Here is a 19,066-nt window from a genome sequence, read left to right on the forward strand (position 1 = left end):
ACTGAAAAAAGTACAAACCCATACAAGTAGGAAATTGCATTCTGTAACAGGAATTTTGCTCAGTCAGTTCTGCCAAATGGCCCGTGCTGCTGCTTCCGTGCGGAATCCAGTAAGTTGCTTTATGGAATGCTTTTGGCAGATCATACAGCAGATAGTACTGTGTGTATACAAGTTGCAGTAAACTTTACCTATGTCTTCAAGAAGACTGAATACTTGATTTGTGTAAGCTCTGCTCATAACATCGTATTTTCATCTTTGATCATTAACTGTATGTTGGGAGGAATGGTTACTCCTGGGACATCTTGCAGGGTTTGGTTTCAGTGTATGTTCTCCTGGGTAGTCTGTGCTATGCTAAGCAGCAGGTGCTTGCTGCTTCAACTTACCTTACAGCAAGCACTAAGGAGCATTTTGAAAAACACTGCAAGCTTGTGATTTTCTTTGCTAAGCAAGCTGATTCCCTCCTCCCCCTTTTTTTCCCTTTTGTTAAATTGGTATTCTGGATTTTCTTCTGCTCTGTTTTACCTTTCTCAGGTGTGAATTTTGTCTGTTGGATAGTAAAGGAAAAAGTTGAACCTACTTTTGTGCCATACTTTTGAAAGTTGAGCTTTTGTGGTTTATTTTTTTTTTTCCTCAAGGCATTAATTCCAATAAACCAGTGTGTAAGATTGAGTAAGAGGCTCTTGCAGATTTGTCAGTGCACTGCATTAGTATCAAAGATGGTTTGATTATTCTTCACATTGATGCTAATTCTCTTAATTTGTAACACTGGAATTTTTATAAATCTACATGTAAACTTGGATCTAAATCTTGATTTCTCTTCTTTTATATTTATTTGGAGAAAGAGAGTAACCATTTATTTCAAATTCAGAAAAATCTGCTCTTTTCCTTAGTAGAGGAGACTAATGTCAACTTGGATATCTTGGAATGTATCCATAGTGCTATAATGGTGCATTTCAAATAACTAATTATTTTGAGGTTAAAGCTTTTCCTTTGCTATTTTACTCCAAAATGTGAGACCTGTAGCTTATTAAGCTTAAGTTATACCAGAATCATACTCTTACATGCACAGCATCAAAAGGTCATTTTGCTGTATGACAATCGTAGTCTATACATGCTGTTAAAAGTGTTTTCAAGATGATCCTTTCCGTGATGGCCTGCTTGCAGGGAGTATAGGAAGAAGTTAGCAAACTACAATCATTAAGACATTTTCATCTTTCCAAAAATGTGGTAGGAAGGGGAAAAACTTCTGAAGTCCTGACTGGATTGCATTTAGCAAGTACATGCTTCATGTTAACTGCAGATCACCTGCTGTTTCTTGGTGTGTCTTAATAATTTTGAGATGAGAGGGACAGACTGTGTAAAAGGTGTAGATTGTCTGTGATGATCCCTCTTTCAGTGTGTAGTTGATATGGGGCCATACTGCCATGGTATCTAGGGAGATTTCTAAGAGGTTTTAATTTTTTATAGACTTAAAATAAATTTGAATTACATTTCTTGTCTATTTTGGTTATGCTGTTCTGCTGGGATCTGGTGATAACCTAGTCCAAGTGCTTTTGTGGCACTCCAGGAAGAAAGCTGTAGAATTTCTACTGGAAATTTTGATACATCTGTAGATCCTGGGAAAATAACTCCCTGTGTGCTAGTCTTAATTCTCAAGTGATTATGTAAAGTAATTTTGTTATATCTTTATTAATAATAAATGCATTTTCCTAATTATTACTTTAACCAGTCTATTTTCTTTGGCAGGAACAAAACACATGTTCTATGCTCAGTAATGTTGAACACACAATCAATAGTGACTGAATTAAAACAGAAGTTTTGATGTTGTGATGGAACCCTTCAGAAATCACTTTCCATGGTTGCTTATGTTAGTGATAGAGAGATCACTTGTTTGCTAACAGTTTTCAAAGGCTTAACCTCATGGTGAGGGAGCCAAAGTAATTTCTTCTGTCTTGAAGTAGCTATAAAACTGTATGAGATTTAATGCCTAATATAGATTGATTGCAAGCCTAGTATAGTTCATTTCCAACAACAGCTCCTCTTGAATTTGGCTGGTTTTAGTAGTATTTAATAGCAGTATTTCAGTAGTTTTGTACACAAGTTGATTGAAGGCAGTTGGCAGCTTCAGGATCCTCCTAAATTTCTTATTAATGGGTTACACTTACAAATTGGAGGTATGTGATTTAGAGGACACTAGCAAATTATTAGGTTTGATAAATTTGGGAGTTAAATATGCTAGTATTTCTGATGTTTTTTTTAACCTAGAAGCAGTCTTGGTGATTCATGTGACATCTGTCATTTGCTTTTTTTTTGTATCCTGTTGGACAATGACTCTGAGAAATCCCTTCTCAGACTGGACTCAGGCAAGTCAGTGTTTAACTCCCTTTTGATTAATTTCTTTGATTCATTTTCAATCAGTAACACTTTGTTGCTAGAAATTAAAGGTTACTCTTTGAGGGAAGAGGCCAGAGCCCAGATCCCATGGTGGAGGTAGTTTAGATGACCTGTCTCTGCCAGACAGGACTTAATAAACCTTTCAGTGCTAAAGGCACTTGCTCATTGATCCTAAAATTGTCCCTTGCTGGGCCCACATTGGAATATGTGGCCTCTCAGAGCACTTCCCTAGGACGAAAGAATTTTCTTACCTTGATTGACTGAACTGAAGACCTGATCAGGAAATTTGAGATTCACTTTAGAAGGGATTCTTGTCATCAAGTGGCAAAAGGTTCTGCAAGTGTTGGTGTGTTCCAGTGAAGGATGTTGCCATGGGGCCATTTAAACTTGCTGTCTGTGATATGTGGGTCACCCATTCTCTCCTGTCAAGGGTTAAGATTGCAGGGTGACAATAAAACCCTGGCAGATGTATTGTCAACCCCCTCTCCCCGCCCCCACTTCCCCCGTTTTGCCCCTCCCTCTCCCCCCTTCCCACTCAACACAGGCGATGGGGAGGAAAAGAAGGACAGAGAGAAGAGAGTTGGAAAAATTAACAATGTTTTACTAATGCTACTAATAAGAATAGAGAAAATAATACAAAATATACAAAACCAATCTTGAAAGTCTCAGCAACTGCAGAGCCGGCACCCGAAGTCCTGGATTAGACTCTGCAGCCAACCGGAGCTGGATTCAGTCTGTCACTAGGCCTCAGTTCGCAGGGACAACTAGCAAGGTCCTCTCCTAATGTCGGCCATAAGCAGAAGGGAAGAAACAAAGGCAAAAGGGATGAGATCCTTGTGATCTCCCACTTCTATATGAAGTATTCGCATGAATGGAATGTTATACACAGTTGGTCAGTTTCTTGGTCACCAGTTTCTCGTCGCCCCTCTCCCGAGATGTCCATCCATGCTTATCAATAAGTTTGCATTCCATTGCCAGGTTTACCAAAACATGTGTCTGGTTCTCCAGGAAAATGCAGTTAATATGAAGGCTTTAGCTGACAGGCAAAATTCACTGAAAGAGAAACTTGTTTTTAACAAAACCAGGACATCTCCCTAGTTGAATAATTATCAGGTGCTGTCATGGGCTTCTGTTAATGGGTTTTCAAACTGTGGTGTGCTGAGTTTTGTCAGTGCTTATAGGTACTGTAAATACAAGCTCAGTCATATCATTGGTTCTAAGCACAAGAAAAATAGCCAAGACTATATATGGGATGAACTCTTATTCCTCGACAAGGAATAGATACATGTAGAAATGGAAGCAGATAGAGAGGTATAATCCCATTAATAAGCATACTGACCACTTGCCTTCTGGGTAGGTGTGTGCAGAACATAAGGCTAAAATACTTCTTTTTAAAAATTGTTTAAGTTATGGAAGTGCTGCTTTAGAGCAGTTTTGTTTCATGGAGAGGGAAAACCTACTTAGGCTTTGAGTAGGTGAGAAATATCAGAGCCAGAATATATATATGTATAAAGAAAAAACCAAAACAAACACACTCCCGAGCTGAGCTGGGCTCTGAAGTGGCAGAGCACAAATTCTTTTGAAGTGCTTTTCAAGTCAGGTGGCAGTGTTTAGCTGAGCCAGAAGGCTTTTCAGACTTCCTGAGTCTTGGAAGTTAAACAACCAACCTCAGGTGATGTAGCATAACAACAGTATGGCATTTTCTGCTTACATTTATATTGTGTGGTTTGGGCTTTTTTTGTTTTGGTTTGGGGTTTTTTTGTTGGGTTTTGTTGGTTTGGTTTTGTTTTAACAGTGATCACACAATAAACAGCATTGAGAAATATGACTTAATGAATGTTCACCATGGGTGCTTAAAAATAGAAATTATCCCTGGAACTCCTGGATAAAACCAAAGGAATGAGTACAAAATGTGCCTTTGCATGATAGAAGAAGGGTACAGGAAAACTGGAAGAAGTTTCTGCTTGCCCAAACTGCTTCACCCATTTTCTCCCCATTAGTTGATAGCAGAAGTGCTTGTTAAAGCAGTGGAAAAGTGGACTTTGCCCTGGTCTGTTTCTGAAGGGCATTCAGTTCCTCACCAGAAAGCACTTAGTAATGGCTAAATCACAGGGGGAAGAAAAATCTTGCTATTTATTTACTTGATGAAGGTGTTTTCTGAATAGTTGTAAATTCTGCGAGTATTACTGTGCCTTTATGCTGACATTAAAAACAGTTGAATTGTTTGCTCATGGCATTTCTTCAAAAAAACTATTCTGAGTAACTCCCTCCCCCTTTCCCTGTATGCGGTTCCAGGGAATGCTCCAGAGAGGAGTGACTTGGCATAGTTTTAAGTCTGGATCCAAGCACGTTGAATAACTTTGTCCCACGGGAGAATTAAAAAAAATGCAGCAGATGGCAGCAATGATGCATCAGGCTGCCCGTCCGTCCGAACAATGCGTCTGCAGGCGCTTCCATGAGCCGGGGGACAGGGGGGTCTCTCTCTTACTTGGCGACTTCAAAGCAGACTTGCTGCGGAGGGGATGTATTCCCCAGCCAATTGAGCATCTTTTTTTATGGTCAGAGGATTAGTGGTGAATAGGAGGTTTGCCCTGAAATTTAGCCAATGTGATTCTTTCACGTGTACTAAATCTGAGATTGCCCGTGGCATTTAAATTTTAATGGCATTTAAATATATGGTAACCTGTGTTTAAGAATCTAAAGCACGTTATTTTTTTCATCATCCATTTGTCTTATGAGCAGAATATTTGTCCAGGGAGAAAAAGGTATATTGGCAGCTATATTGCAGCTTTACAATTTTTGTGTTACACAGAGTACTTATAATGAGAAATAGGATAATAAATGACTCAAATAAATATTCAAATACCCTGCAAAAGGTTCAGGGAAGACAATAGAAGCATTTCACGCTGTGTAAGGCAGGCAGGTTCACCTCTGGTCTGTTCTATGCTTCGAAATGTGAACTGCAGGAGCCAGTGCAGACTGAAGTGAAACATTCTGCACTTGCTCAGTGCTACCTTATACTGGTAGGTTATTATTGTAAGATTGTGAACAGTTTGGGATAGCAGGACCTCTTTTTAAAAATATTTTCTTATACCCGACTTTAATCCAGCCTGGTTCTGCTTACTCTGGTTCAGCACAGCATCATTTTTTCCTCGGTCTTCAGGTGACAGCAGGAAGCAAAAATGCTTCTCTTTTGGTTCATTAAACAGAAGTGAAGTTAGTTTACCAATTAGATATGAATGAGTAAAAGAGGAACTGATGCTTAATTTATTTCTATGTTGATAGTAGTAGACTTTTCTGTCAGAAGTGAAGGAGAATGAAGGGCAAAAGTGACTGTGGGCACCTCTAGTAAAGATGGGTTATTTTTTTTCCCCTTGGAATTTTGGAAACAAAGCAGAAATCTTGTGGCATGGTGGTGACAGGGAACATATAGATAATAATACAAATGAGACTGAATTGTGTCTTAAGCCTTATGTAGGCTGTGTGACTTGTTAAAGCACCTGTAAAATAAGTCAGAATGATAATCCCGAAAAAAAAAATAATAATGGTAGTGGAATATTAGAGCCTGGATCTCTGTGTGTTACCCAGCCTTTGCCCTGCAAGTGTAGTTTACAGCAGAAGTTAAAATAGATCTCTTCGTTGAAAGGCAACTGCTTTAATTAACCTCAGTACCCCTGTATACTACTATATGAATACAATGAAGGCAAATCGCCAGGCTAACTTGAAACTCTAGTTCAAGTACATCTTGATTAAACTTGCCATGAGGTGCACAACCAGTTGAAAATAGCACTGAGTTCAGTGTACAGCTGAAAGAATATTTGAAATAGAGTTTAAGGGTCTGTCTTTTCTTACTTTCATCTGTGTTTTCAGTATCTTTTAAGTAAAGGAGTAGTGCTATAGTGGTACAGTCTGCAAGCCCTGTGAAGGATGGGGTCCAAATTTGGAACAATAGCAGTGAATTTGAGAGGAGGTCTGAGTGATATAAAGTTATGTAAAAGCAAATGAGAACAACTCTGTTTAGAGCACAAAAGTTTGCTTGGTATTTTCAGCTTTTTTCTATTGGATTTTTATTTCTGAAGAAACAGAACTATTTTTTTCAGTAAGTAAAGAGACTTCCAGTAGTAGAAGTCTTCCAATATGTAAGTGCATGAGTATAAAGATGTCCTACCTGTCATAAGGTCAGAAATGAGGCTGTTCATGTACAACAAAGAAAACTTATACTGGGGACAGACTTTTGGAAGAAGCAGTATTAAGTCAAACTACCTCTTAAATCTGCCTGGGGTTTTTTGTAAATTAACATACAGGTTTTTTGGAGGTTAAGTACAATTAATCCTGTCACTGTACCATGAGATGGCTGGATGATCTGGAGGCCGCTTCCAGTGCTGTAAGTCACGGGGGGTATTATGTATTTTTTTTTTCTCGCAGATAACAAAAAAAAATATTTGGAACAGAATTAGCTTCTGATAGCGTACAATGACTGTTCGTTGGAATACATGAGGTCTTATCTATCTTTAGCCTGTTTTTCCTAAAGAAGTAATCTTGGTGTAGGTTGAGCTCTGGGGGAAGGGAGGAGGAGGGGAAAACAGTCCCAAATGTGTTTGATCTAATAGCTTCCACTAGTTTAGTCTTCAAATCAAATTTAAACATGTGAAGCCAGAATGTATTTATCCTTACATAGAAAGCAGGATTTGTATTACATATTAAGCAGTTTTTTGGCATACATGAACATTGTAAAAGATGTCATTTCAATATTTTAATGGTTTGGATGAAGGAAACTCTTCAGGAAATTAAACAGTGGAAGTTTGTAAGACTTGGTAATACTTGTAAGCAGACTGTAATCTCATTAGGAGAATTATTTGGCTTGAATATTACAATGCATATGATGAAATACTGAAACATTGCTCAGCAACTGGGATTTGTACTTTGAGTGGCAATGACATCTGAACCCCTCATGGTTTTAAAGTGTGCTATTTTTGGCAGCTGGGTGTTGGCTTGTCTCCTCAGTAGCGGCAGAAAGTTAGTTTAGCGTATAGAGGAAGGTGATTTGCAATGAGAAGACTCCTCTGACACTAATTAAACATGGGCTGCTGCTTCAGTAAAGAATTGGGTAACAGCAAGAATGAGGAGAAAACCGGCTTATTGCAAAAATCTGTGGAAGAGGAAGCACCTGAGTCAAGGATAAGTAAAACTTTATCTTCCATTCTAGGAACTGTGAAAAGCTGGGATCTGCGTACAGCGGGAAGGACGGTTAATGGGGCAGCTGTGATAGTCGGCACTGAACGCGTTCGTAGCAATGATTGCGCAGCGTCAAATTCTAAATCTGGGTTCTGGGATAGAAAAGCAAAATATCCGTCTTACCAAAGCATGGAGAATACTCCCCATGAGAGCTCTAGGAGAACATATGACAGACCTTTTAGCTTCTTTAATTCCTTTAGTCACCTCCTGAAGGTGTCTGGTACATACAGAAATCTGCAGAAAAATGAAGGAAAGAAAGATAGGGTTATTAAAAATAGAACATCTAAAATATCTCATAGTCATGGTCAGGACATGAACAGTATAGAAAATATTAATAGTCATATTAATAATGAAAATGTAGCTGCAGAAGAGCATTGCTTGTTTTATCATATTTCTACTTCACATGTACCAGACATGCTAGACAAAGGCTTACAGGGTGAAATTTCCTTAAATAGAAATTGTCTGGAGGATTGTGCACTTACATGTGACCATTCCAGGCAGAATGAAACAACGGTAAATGTTGAACACAGCAAAAGTGACAGCCTGCAAAAAGTTTCAAGTTCATATAGAGAGATGTCTCCAACATTTTCCTATCTTGATGTAGACAACAGACAAAATACAAAAGATAGGGAGTTTTACAGTATTTGTATTGTCGATGCTGAAGATCTGAACGGGGATGAAGAGGTGCCAGCGACCGAGCATGAAGAGACTGCAGTGAACACAGATAACTCAGCTGTTGCTGATGAAGGAATGTGCAGCATGGCACGGCCTCTAGACACTGCAGAGGAATTTCCAGTGCAGCAACTGGCACACGTGGAAGCTAAGTTTAATTCACAGAAAGAACTGTTTGAGAATGAAAAAAATGATAGGTCAAACATGCTGGAAAAGGAAACAGAGGAGTACTGTGGCGTAGACGTACAATCTTATGATAACTTGCTGGTTAGCAGGTGTCATAGGTTAAATACTGACAATACAGTAACAGATGGCTTGGGAGCAAAAGTATGTGATGAAGTCATCCCTGAGAATCAGCTCGAGGAGGTATATAGCGTAGGTAATGCTGTCAGTCGCGATGAGTCACTCCGTAGAGTTTGTGATTCCGTGGAACTCGTGGATGCTGCTGCAGAGGACCGATGCAGCCCTAATTCAGAAAACATGAAACACAAGGATTGTATTTCCAGTGTATCGTTAAACACTGGAGTATGTAATTCAGGAAAAATTGAAGGAGGTGATGATTCAGAGGTAGTACCGTTTGGTTTAAGTAGGCATCCCTCAAGTGTTGTAAGGGAAATAAATACTAAACAGGTGGCAGAGAACATGGGGGATGACTTTAAATTATCATTAGAGTTACATGAAATGGACAATGATTCTTTTTTGGTGAGTCAACATGTAGAAAAATGTGCTGAAGAAGGCTACATCATAAAGCCAGAAAGTGAAGTAAACTCAAATGTGGAAAAGAGAATATTTCAAAGAATGTATGATAGCCAAACATTTGCATCTGACTCTAGTGAACATGGCAGCATCTTGGAAGAATTTGTGAAAGATAAACAGAAATGTACAGGTACAGATTCATGTAGCTGTGAAACTTTGAATATGACTGAAATGCATGAAAACATAGAAGAAAGTTCTGATTTTCAAACTCAAATTAAGGGTTGCACTGAAAACAAGGCATCAACTGAAGTTGTAAACCATAGTGGCATGGATGAAGATGTCCATGTGAGTGTCATTGAGCTAAAAGGTGACGTGCTTGAGGAAGATGGGAGCTTGAGAAGAACTCAGTCATGGGTAAGTGGTGGCACTTTGACATCTCATGAACTACAGAACACAAGTGCAGATGAAATGTTCCTAAAGGAGAACAGCCTAGAAACTCAGATTTCACAGGAGTCAGCAGGGAAGAAAGTTGAAGTATGCAAATATCCAAGTTCAGATAACAAAAACAATGTCTTTTCTGTGTCTGTGGAACGTGAGGATATGAATAAAATGGATTTGAACTGTAGACAAGATGAGCAACAGGATGTGTGTTCCTTCCACACAGTGGAAAGTCAGTGGAATGCAGGGCCTGACTCAGCCAAGGTAGCAAGGGATATAGTAGAACCTGTAAAGCAGACAAAATTTGAAGTTCATCTAGATGAGACAATTGATAACAAGGCACAAAATGTAAAACAGAATTTGGATGCCAACATTGATTGTGATAAAAACATCTTAAATTGCAATAAAGGCTTGACACACAGCCAGAACACTTACTCTAATTCTACTGTACCTGTATCTTTGGAGAATTGCACATACAAGAGTGTGAAATTGATAGATGACACTAAAAATCTGGAAGATGATGCTAATCACTCACATAAAGCCCATAATTGTGTACCTTCATTGTGTCAAAATTCATACACTGTGCACGATAAACCAATGGAACAGCCTGAGTTATGTCGCTCTGCCCGTCCAGAGCCAGAGGCTGGGAACACCCAAGTTTCACTTGGGCCTTTTACTGAAGTAGGATCAGAAACTCATCAAAACAGTGTGTGTGATGTAAGTGAATGTAACCTTCAGGGTGGTGAAGTAAAACAGTGTGTCGGCCTCTCATCAGAGGAGGAGAACCTCCCTGGTTTTAGTACGTCAGCTGGGAATCTAGAAGCTTTTACCATGGGGAACTTAAAGCAGTTAGAAGCCAAGGCTACTGAACTGAAAAACACCAGTTACATATTAAATACTCCAATTCACTTGACCGCAAGTTGGGAACAGATGCAGTCAGATCACAAGATTTTCTCAAACAAAGAGCTTGGAGTTTTTGTTGACCCAAAGCAGGTAGACAAATACGCTGCTACTCCTTCCTACGAAATACACGGTGCCTCTGCTGGGGCCGCAGGATTTCAGCGAGGCACTGAGCGGGGCATGTTAGCTCTGATGGAGGACGTATCGAGTGACCAAGAGCACACCTATGAACTGGACAGACAAATTCCCCAAGTTGAAGTATGGTCACATTTCATCAGCCTTCACCCTGGCAATGGTGATTGGACAAATCAGCTGTTTTCTGACACCATTTCTGCTGGTAATGGTGACTATCTGATGGGCTTTTTATGGAATAATACAATTTCTAACAATACAGTGAAGAATGACAGACTGTGTATAGTTAGCGGAAACTTCCAAAATGAACCTGAAGATTCAACAGGTGCTTCATACGCTGTGGGAAGATACTCGTATCAGCTGCTGGCACCAGAAAGTGTTGGTACTTGGGGATGGCAAGATAAAGATGAGTTTGTAAGTATTCCACAGAAGTGATTTGATGTTAAAGCTTCAGGCTGAAGCTAGGAATTGTAATGAGTCAAGTCAAACTGTGCTTTCATTCGATAGTTAAATATATCATATGCTATTCTGTCCTGAAGCTGACCAGTCTCTCATTCACAAAACTGAATGCTGTACAGCATGTAGTAGTTCAAAATGTTGCTTAATATTGGATATATTTTTTTTTCTTTTTGGTTCTGTTAACTGTGTGTGAAAGTTTAAATGTTGGGCAAGGTATCTTAATTGTAGATTCTCAATTCTAGATGAACACTTCAGTATGTGGAAGGGAAACTTTCTACAAACTGCCCTCTTGACCTTCATATAAGAATAAAAGTTTGTGGATTTCCTGAAATCTTCAAGTTCTTGCCTGGTGGCAGTTAGGACACCTTTTGCTCATTGTGAAGCTGATTTTCCGCAGCTTCAGGAGGAGCGTGTGGCCGGAGCCGGGCTGGGGCAGGAGGACACGTGGCTGCCCTGACCTTGCCCGGCAGCCGCGGTGCCGCAGCCTCAGTTCGCTGCCTCCTGGGAGAGCTTTGTCAATTAAAAATGGAAACTGATGGAACATGCTGTTGTCTTTGAATCTTTACTATTCAAGTAGTGATGTCAAACACTTGCACTTTTTATAAGTCTTTATCATTCAGTAGATGTGTTTGAGATTTTTTTAGATATTTTTACCTTCTGGATGTGTTTTCTGTGCGCTGTGATAAAGACTATTTTGAGTGCAGGTGTTTCAGAGTAATTAAAGCTTCATGGAGTATTGAATTTGACTGTCTTAAGCTCTGTAATGTTCCTAGCATCCTTAAATTCACAAAACGAATTTTAATAAGCTTTTTTATTATGTGTTATCATGAACAATAATATTTCCCAATATAGTCATCATATTAAAACATACCAATGACATTCTGGATATGGAATAACTTAACAGTTTTGCTCAAACATTAAAACAAGAGAACTTTGTCATGTTACTATCAAAAAACGTACTGTAGATGTTGGCACTGCAGAGAGCAATCTCTCTGAATCACAAATATAACAATTTATAAAGTGGTTACCTATATGGTTACCTATGACCTATAACTCAGTGTAGTCAACATTGAGTTAATGTGTATATTAGAGAACTGTCTGAAGTCCAGGGCAAGTACAGGTTGAGTTAGTCTGTCAAAGGCAAAGCAAGGAATGATGATTCTTAATCAGGAAAATGAATTCTGTGCTGCACTATTCAGTTGTTTTTGTACCTGAAATGATTATGGCATGGCAATTAAGTTAATACATTCAGATGCAGAAAAAAAAAGGCAATCTTAAGTTGTACATCTGATACTGTTACTTGAAGCTGTACATATATATTTATGCACAGATGTGTGCTGTGCATCCACAAAGTGCATAATCAAATACATTTCTTTTTGTAGGAGTCAACCAAGGTTTCCGAGTTAAATCCTAATGCAAAGGTGTGGGGAAATCATATGTTACACTTGGAAGCAAGTGGTGCCACTGATGGTAGCGTGAGCAAAGCGTGGGAAGAAATACCTGACCAACCTCCAGACTCTTGTAAAGAAGGTATGAATAAGAGTTTCTAACTGTTATTCAAGCAAAAGGTAAAATTCAGTACAGAACTTTCTCCGTTTTAATTTCCTGTTGGAAAAAAAAATGAATGCAAATATGTAAGCAGCCGCAGCCTTAGTTTTAACTAGGATGTGACTGTGATCAGAAGGAATGTTTTTTGAGTGTCTGTCACCTCTGCTGCAGGACTGGATGCCAGTGGTGATGGCGACAAAAAGCATCAGAATGCTGTGCTGACAGAGCTGCAGGAGCCGCCACCAGCTGTTTCGGTGTCAGACCAGACAGATATGAACCCTTTGACTCTCGATCATTCTGAGTATGACTCTATGCATGAAACCACCCAGACAGGTAAGAGAAAGCTAATATTTACTTGGACTTGTTTCTAAAACAAAACACACCATATTTTAATTCAAACATCTTTTTTTTTTTTTTGACTACAACAAACAAAGCAAACAAAAACCAGCAAAACTAAACCAGTTTTGTTGTTAAATATATGCATTCTGTAAACAGATCCCAAAAAATCATGTCTCTTTTGCTCTCAGCCTTAGATACTGCACAGACTCGGTCATAAGTCCTGGATATGACTGAGCATTGTTTTCTGAAATGTTATTCTGAATGTGACGCCCCAGTGTAGACACTTACATTTAGATATCTACCTGTCTAAGTTGTGTGTTTCTAGTCGGGTCAGGTGCTGAGATGCAGTTCACATTCCATTTGTGTCTCAAGTAGTAGTGTTAATGTGTTGAAACATTAGTCTTGTACTTAAAATGTTGAAATAAGCAACGATTTAGTCTAACTTCTTGGCATTCATTTTTAATGAACTTTCATTATTTTTTTCAATGTAACTGTTGGTAGCTATAGTCTATACTAAATGACATGTTTTAAGAAACTTCAGGGAACTAGCATAGAGATTGAGCTGGGCTTATATTTTGCTGAAAGGGACAGGAGGTCTGCAGGGTGCCTCTACATTTCCTACTTGAACTGAGATGAGGGATGGGAATGAGGAGAATGTCCTGCGTGTTTTTGAGATCCATGAGAGGTCTGCTCCTTGCTCACTGTGCTCGGCTGGTTTTATTACATGTATTTTAAATGACCAATATAGCAGCCATAATAGTTGAAAGTTAAGACAACTGAAATCAGACACACATTGCGCCATCGTCTTTGTTTTTTTTGTTGAAAACTGAAAGTTCTCTGTGATTCTTCTACTTAGGGGTATTATCAGGGAATATTAAATAACTGACTGGCAAATAGAAAAATTATATTAATGGTGCTGAGCACTCTAGAAGGGAACAGTGTTCCTCAGCTTAGTGTTACAACTTGTCAGCATGTCCTTTATGTACCCAAAATAGTTAATTTTTGTTAGGAAGAGTCAAATAGTGGTGTAAATCAGCTGAACAGCAGGTCAGATCTATTCTGCTTCACAAATAGTAACATAGGTGGTCCCAACTCTGAAATGTGATTTCTTTAATTATTGTTTTTAATGCATAAATTTTGGTCTTTACTGGGTTTTGGGCAAGGAAGAAAGAGGAGATGGGGAAGGAGAACAGTGATTAGTACGTGAGATGTGTATTTCTTAGGGTTTGGCATTATCTACATCAGAACAGAACACATGAAGCACAAAACAGTGGGAGGAAATTAGAAGTTGCTTTAGGAAGAAGAGAGGTTAAGGAGAGCTGAACAAAAGGATGAAAGTCACTGAAGAAGTGAAGGGTATAGGTGGTAATAGTGTAAAATACTTGTTAAAAAAAGTAATTTACATTTATGTAACATCTTACTAAATGTTTTATAAATGTCTAAAAGCCACACTAAACTTCTGATCTTTAAACAGTTCTCCTACTGACACAATTAGTTTACTCTCAACTGACTACAACATATTGGGTCTAAACTAAAATGAATATGAAAGTGTTTTCCATGTGGTAATTCTAAAACTTCTAGGTATAAGGAAAAGAAATTTATTTCTCCTTCTTAACCAAGAGATTGTTATTTGATCACACATCTATTAATTGATTGGATATCTGCTGATATTTCATGACTACATTTTTGAAACTCTCTTTTTTGAATTAGTGTGGGAATAATCTAGAGAGAGGCCAGAAGTCCGCGGTGCCTTTCTGTTTCTCGCTTGCCGTATTAGTCAGCTGCATGAGTCAGGGATCCGTCAGATAGAAATTGGTTCATTTCCTAAGACTGGAATACAGATACACGAGCTAAATTGGTTCAGTATTTACTTTGAGAAGTGTTTGTAGCTGCTCTTCAAAAACTGCTTCAAATTTTTATGGATTTGGAGAACAGAGGTTAACAAGTGAAGTCAGACATGGTTTTTCTGTTCTGTCTTAGTGTTTCTGGGGAATTTTGGTGCATGGTGAACTAATACACAATGAATGTTTCTTGAATTTGAGTATTTGTTACTAGTTATACAGCCAGTAATAGACATGATGGTTTGATTGAAGTATGTGTTGTGTAATATAGCAGAAGTAAATTTTAAACTTAAGTGTTTTAATTATTAGGTGGAAACGAACAGTTGCAGCCAGAAGGTCAGGAAGATTTACGAGAATTACTGAAAAAAACACTGGAATTCTGTTTATCTAGGTATGTATATACCTAAATGTAGCAAACTGTATGGTAACAAGATATGGTACCTAATGTGGTTCTCAGCTATCACTTAAAATTGAGTGGAAGGGATGAGAATTTGGCTAATGTAACACACAAATTCCAGAGTATCATCTTGATATACCTTTTAAAGCTTACATGAAACTTCTGGGCCTAAAACATGAACTAGCAAATGTTTTGTTTTGAAGTGAGAGTAGTTACAACCAACTACAGAGTAGGTGAATTTTTATGACTGATACTGCTTTTTTTGCAAATGTAAACTGAGGAAATGAAACCATTTGGTAATCTTTGTTTGAGCTAATGATTTTAAAATTTGCATTGATACTAAGTGTGATTTTTTGGTATGTGCATCTGTAGATCCCTTTGTATTTTGAGGGTCAATTAAAAAAAAGAAAAAAGAAATTAAGGGCTCTGAGTCATGTGTGTTCCTGTATAGACTGATGCAAGATCATCAAAGCAATTTACTTGTACTTAATTATTCTCAGAGCTTGTGTCTAGATAAAACATCCTAAACATGTCTTAATAACCTAGAACAATTCCTAATCTGTATACTCACACATAACCAGTTGCAGTCAGTGGTCATTTAAAGTAATAAACTCCCAACAATATTACATGTTTGTGGGGATAATGTGCTTCCTGAACAGGAAGATGCCAATGCTGTTGTGTAAAGGAAAAAATAGATGTTTTAATGTTTTCTACCAAGTGAGATATAGTAGGTGAATGGACTGGGGAGTTGGTGAAAGTGCTGAAAACGAAATGTAGTGTGGGAATCTGCATTTTACTGTGTGATGAGTTTTTGTCTCAAGTTTATTGGCAAAATTACATCCGTGACATTTCCCTATTTTTTTTTTCTGTCCCAACAGAGAAAATCTTGCCAGTGACATGTACCTTATATCACAGATGGACAGTGATCAGTATGTGCCAATAATGACAGTAGCAAACCTTGATCATGTCAAGAAACTTAGTACTGATATGGATTTGATTGTTGAAGTGCTGAGATGTAAGTAAAAGCCCTTCAGTGCTAGAAAGCATTTTAATTATTGCCATAAAACTATTATTCTGAATTTTCAATCTCTCTTGCTTTCTCTGTGTGTTGCAATAAAGTGCCATCCATTTTCTGTAAAGCATTAAATAGAGCAAACAGCTTCCGGTTTAGATCATCATAATTATAGGACTGCAGTTTTATCAAAGCTGCTTCACATTTGAGGTATTGAGTATTTATCTGCGTATATGAGAATAATTTGACTTTAAATGGTGGGATAACTCGTATGACTGTCAGATCATGGTGAATGGCTGTCGTCTGTTTTGTAAAGACAGGCAGGGAAAAAGAGGAGGAGGAGACACGTTCTGTGTTAAGAATGTTGAATGTATAGAAGTCAACTATGGTGACTGTGGAATCACCTCTCGGTCAAGATTAAAGGGGTCATCTCCAAGAGGGATCTTACAGTAGACATCTACCTCATACTTCAAACCAAGACAATAAGGCAATATAAAACTGTGTCCACAGCATCTCTTCGTGTGCAAAGCTATTATGACTGCTGACAGCTGAAATACATCTTTGTCTTTTCTCTTTCAGCGTTGCCTTTAGTCCAAGTGGATGAGAAGGGAGAAAAAGTTAGGCCAAATCAGAATCGCTGCATTGTGATTTTACGTGAAGTACCTGAATCGACCCCCATTGAAGTAAGTTTAGTAAACAATGCTTTTCACTTAGAATTTGGAAGTTAGATGTCTTCCAGATTTCAGTAAGCATATCACATTACTTAGTGAGTTTCTAATGTTTCTAAATGTTTCTAAATGCTACGCCTTAAAACGTCCTAGTAAAGTAGTTAAATCTTTGCAAACGTTTCCATAATGCTGAGGGCAGAGGTGTCAACAAGTTGCTAAGGTTCTCCACTGGCTTGTGAAATGCATGTGAGAGCAGAGAACTTGATTCTTTGAAAGATCTTCAATGTAACTCTATAGCTGGGACTGTGACTAATGGAAAAAACAGGAAAAAATGTTTGCCCATAGATTAAACCATCTTGAATCTTCAAAAAGAAGGCACAGATTCTTGATGGTGGGTAGATATTTTAATTTCCCTTATTTAATTTTACAAGGAAGAATAAAGGTTTTGGAAGAATTGTTCTTCTTGATAGTCTTCATTCAGAAAAATACTACAATTAAAAAACTTAGAAGTGAGTGGCCTTAATAAACATCGACATGAAACAAAGTGCTAAAAGGAATTGGAGGGAACATGTTAGGTGTGCTATATACATAGCTTAAAAATACCAGCTACTTTATTTTCCTAAATGGCATGCAGCTTTTCAAAGATTGCCTAACTTTTAATATTGGAGATTTTTTTTTCTGTTATCTCTATGTCAGGTTGGATATATTAGCAGTGGATAGTTGCTCTTCAATGCTTAAGAACAATGAAGTTCTGAGGAGCCTTAATTTTCAAAAAAGGTGTTTGAAGTGATTTATGCATTATGTATTAAATTTGCCATACTTGAAAACCTAGATTTTATAGGATGCCAGATTTTATAGGATGCATTTCCTGGCCTAGCATGGTCAGACTTTATTTAAGCAGCAAAGTTCCGAAATACTGTAAGGCTTCCCAAGTTGCATTGCTTTCTGATGCTTCTTGCCTCAAAACTGTGACAAAAATAAATATGCAAATCAATTAAAAGAAATATAGAGTCCAGGATGTGTTTTTTTTCTGTAGAAACTAGCAGATTGTTTCTGAAGTAACAAACCCTGTTTCGCATATGTTAATCTGTAGACACTTGAAGTGTATCTCCAGGTTTCTGCTGGAATGGCAGGGTTCTCCTATCTCATGCAGTATGAATGGGGATTCTTGTGGTTCCACGATTTTGGGGACAGGGGAGAAAAAGGCATTTTTCTGCACTTGATGCCAAATTTATGCCTCTTTCTATGGCCTAAATAGCTTATCTCCCCTGGTTTAAAAGGAGCGGCTACTTCTACTTGCAGTATGGCCTTGGACAGTGCTTGTTTGAGTTCCTTCGAGTCAATGAGGAGATTGGAGAGAGCTAACACTGCTGCAGGTGTTCACAAGTTCTCAGTTCTCTTTTGTAAGCCTGAAAGTGCTTTGTATCTTTTTTACCTGGAGTTCCAGAGTTCTGCACTTTAATTGTTTCTCCTATCCTTTTGTCTTCCTTCCTGTCCAAACCACTTTCCTTAGGAGGTTGAAGCACTTTTCAAAGGAGATAATTTGCCTAAGTTTATCAACTGTGAGTTTGCCTATAACGACAATTGGTTCATTACATTTGAATCAGAAGCCGATGCACAGCAGGTAACAGTATATTTTTTTTAAACATTTTTGAATATAACAGTAAACAACAGTGGGATGAAGGTGCATTGACAGGTCATAAACTGTATTACAAATGTGTAACAACTTAAAAAGAAAAAGCCCAAATCTCTAAAACTGGTCATATTTTCTCTTAGTTAATATCCAGTTATTAGTCCTGTTAAGCATAACCCTGTAAGAGTTTTACCTTGTTCACATATCCTGGTTTCATGACCAAGATATAATTTTTTGTACTAAGAACACTGATATTTTGGGTGATACATTGAAATATTTCAGTTGTAAGATTTAAAATCTTGTTTTAATGCTGCTGAAGCAGTTATGCCATAACAACTTAAATCTTGGTGAATGCGGATTACATCTGAGGATTTTCTGCGGTCTAACATTAGCAGACGCTTTGAGAATTACTGTTAGGCCTAGCCTGTCAAAATTGTTTCCTTTGTTTAAATTATATTTGACAAATTTTATGATTACTTTTTTAAAGGCTTACAGATACCTTAGAGAAGAAGTGAAAACTTTCCAAGGAAAACCAATTAAGGTAAATAGAGCTTTATGTTTGGGGGTGGGGAGCATGTGTGAATACATTCTGCTTTTTGTGGGGCTCACAGTGTTTTCTAATATAAATTTAAGTGGTCCAATCTCAGCAGCTATTTGACCTAGAGATGGGCTATTTTGCTTGTCCTGTTCCTCCTTTCTGGC

General features: G+C 38.0%; 1 protein-coding gene across 5 annotated transcripts in view; it reads left to right on the top strand.

Annotated features, from left to right (window-relative positions):
• The window catches only part of LARP4B (La ribonucleoprotein 4B), a 55,063-nt gene that overhangs the window by 19,420 nt on the left and 16,577 nt on the right, over positions 1-19,066 (top strand). For 2 of the 5 annotated variants that reach the window (XM_082043974.1, XM_082043976.1), the window contains exons 1-8: positions 7,933-10,881; positions 12,309-12,456; positions 12,646-12,807; positions 14,964-15,045; positions 15,930-16,066; positions 16,643-16,746; positions 18,245-18,355; positions 18,852-18,905. In XM_082043974.1, the coding sequence (XP_081900100.1) occupies positions 7,942-10,881; positions 12,309-12,456; positions 12,646-12,807; positions 14,964-15,045; positions 15,930-16,066; positions 16,643-16,746; positions 18,245-18,355; positions 18,852-18,905 (3,738 nt within the window). In that variant the 5' untranslated portion in view covers positions 7,933-7,941. Of the gene's footprint in view, positions 1-7,931; positions 10,882-12,308; positions 12,457-12,645; positions 12,808-14,963; positions 15,046-15,929; positions 16,067-16,642; positions 16,747-18,244; positions 18,356-18,851; positions 18,906-19,066 lie in introns of those variants that run through there. The other 3 variants (XM_082043977.1, XM_082043978.1, XM_082043975.1) reach the window with 2 other exon arrangements.

The sequence above is a fragment of the Streptopelia decaocto genome, assembly GCF_964273445.1.
Source record: "Streptopelia decaocto genome assembly, chromosome: 2".
Classification (NCBI taxonomy): domain Eukaryota; kingdom Metazoa; phylum Chordata; class Aves; order Columbiformes; family Columbidae; genus Streptopelia; species Streptopelia decaocto.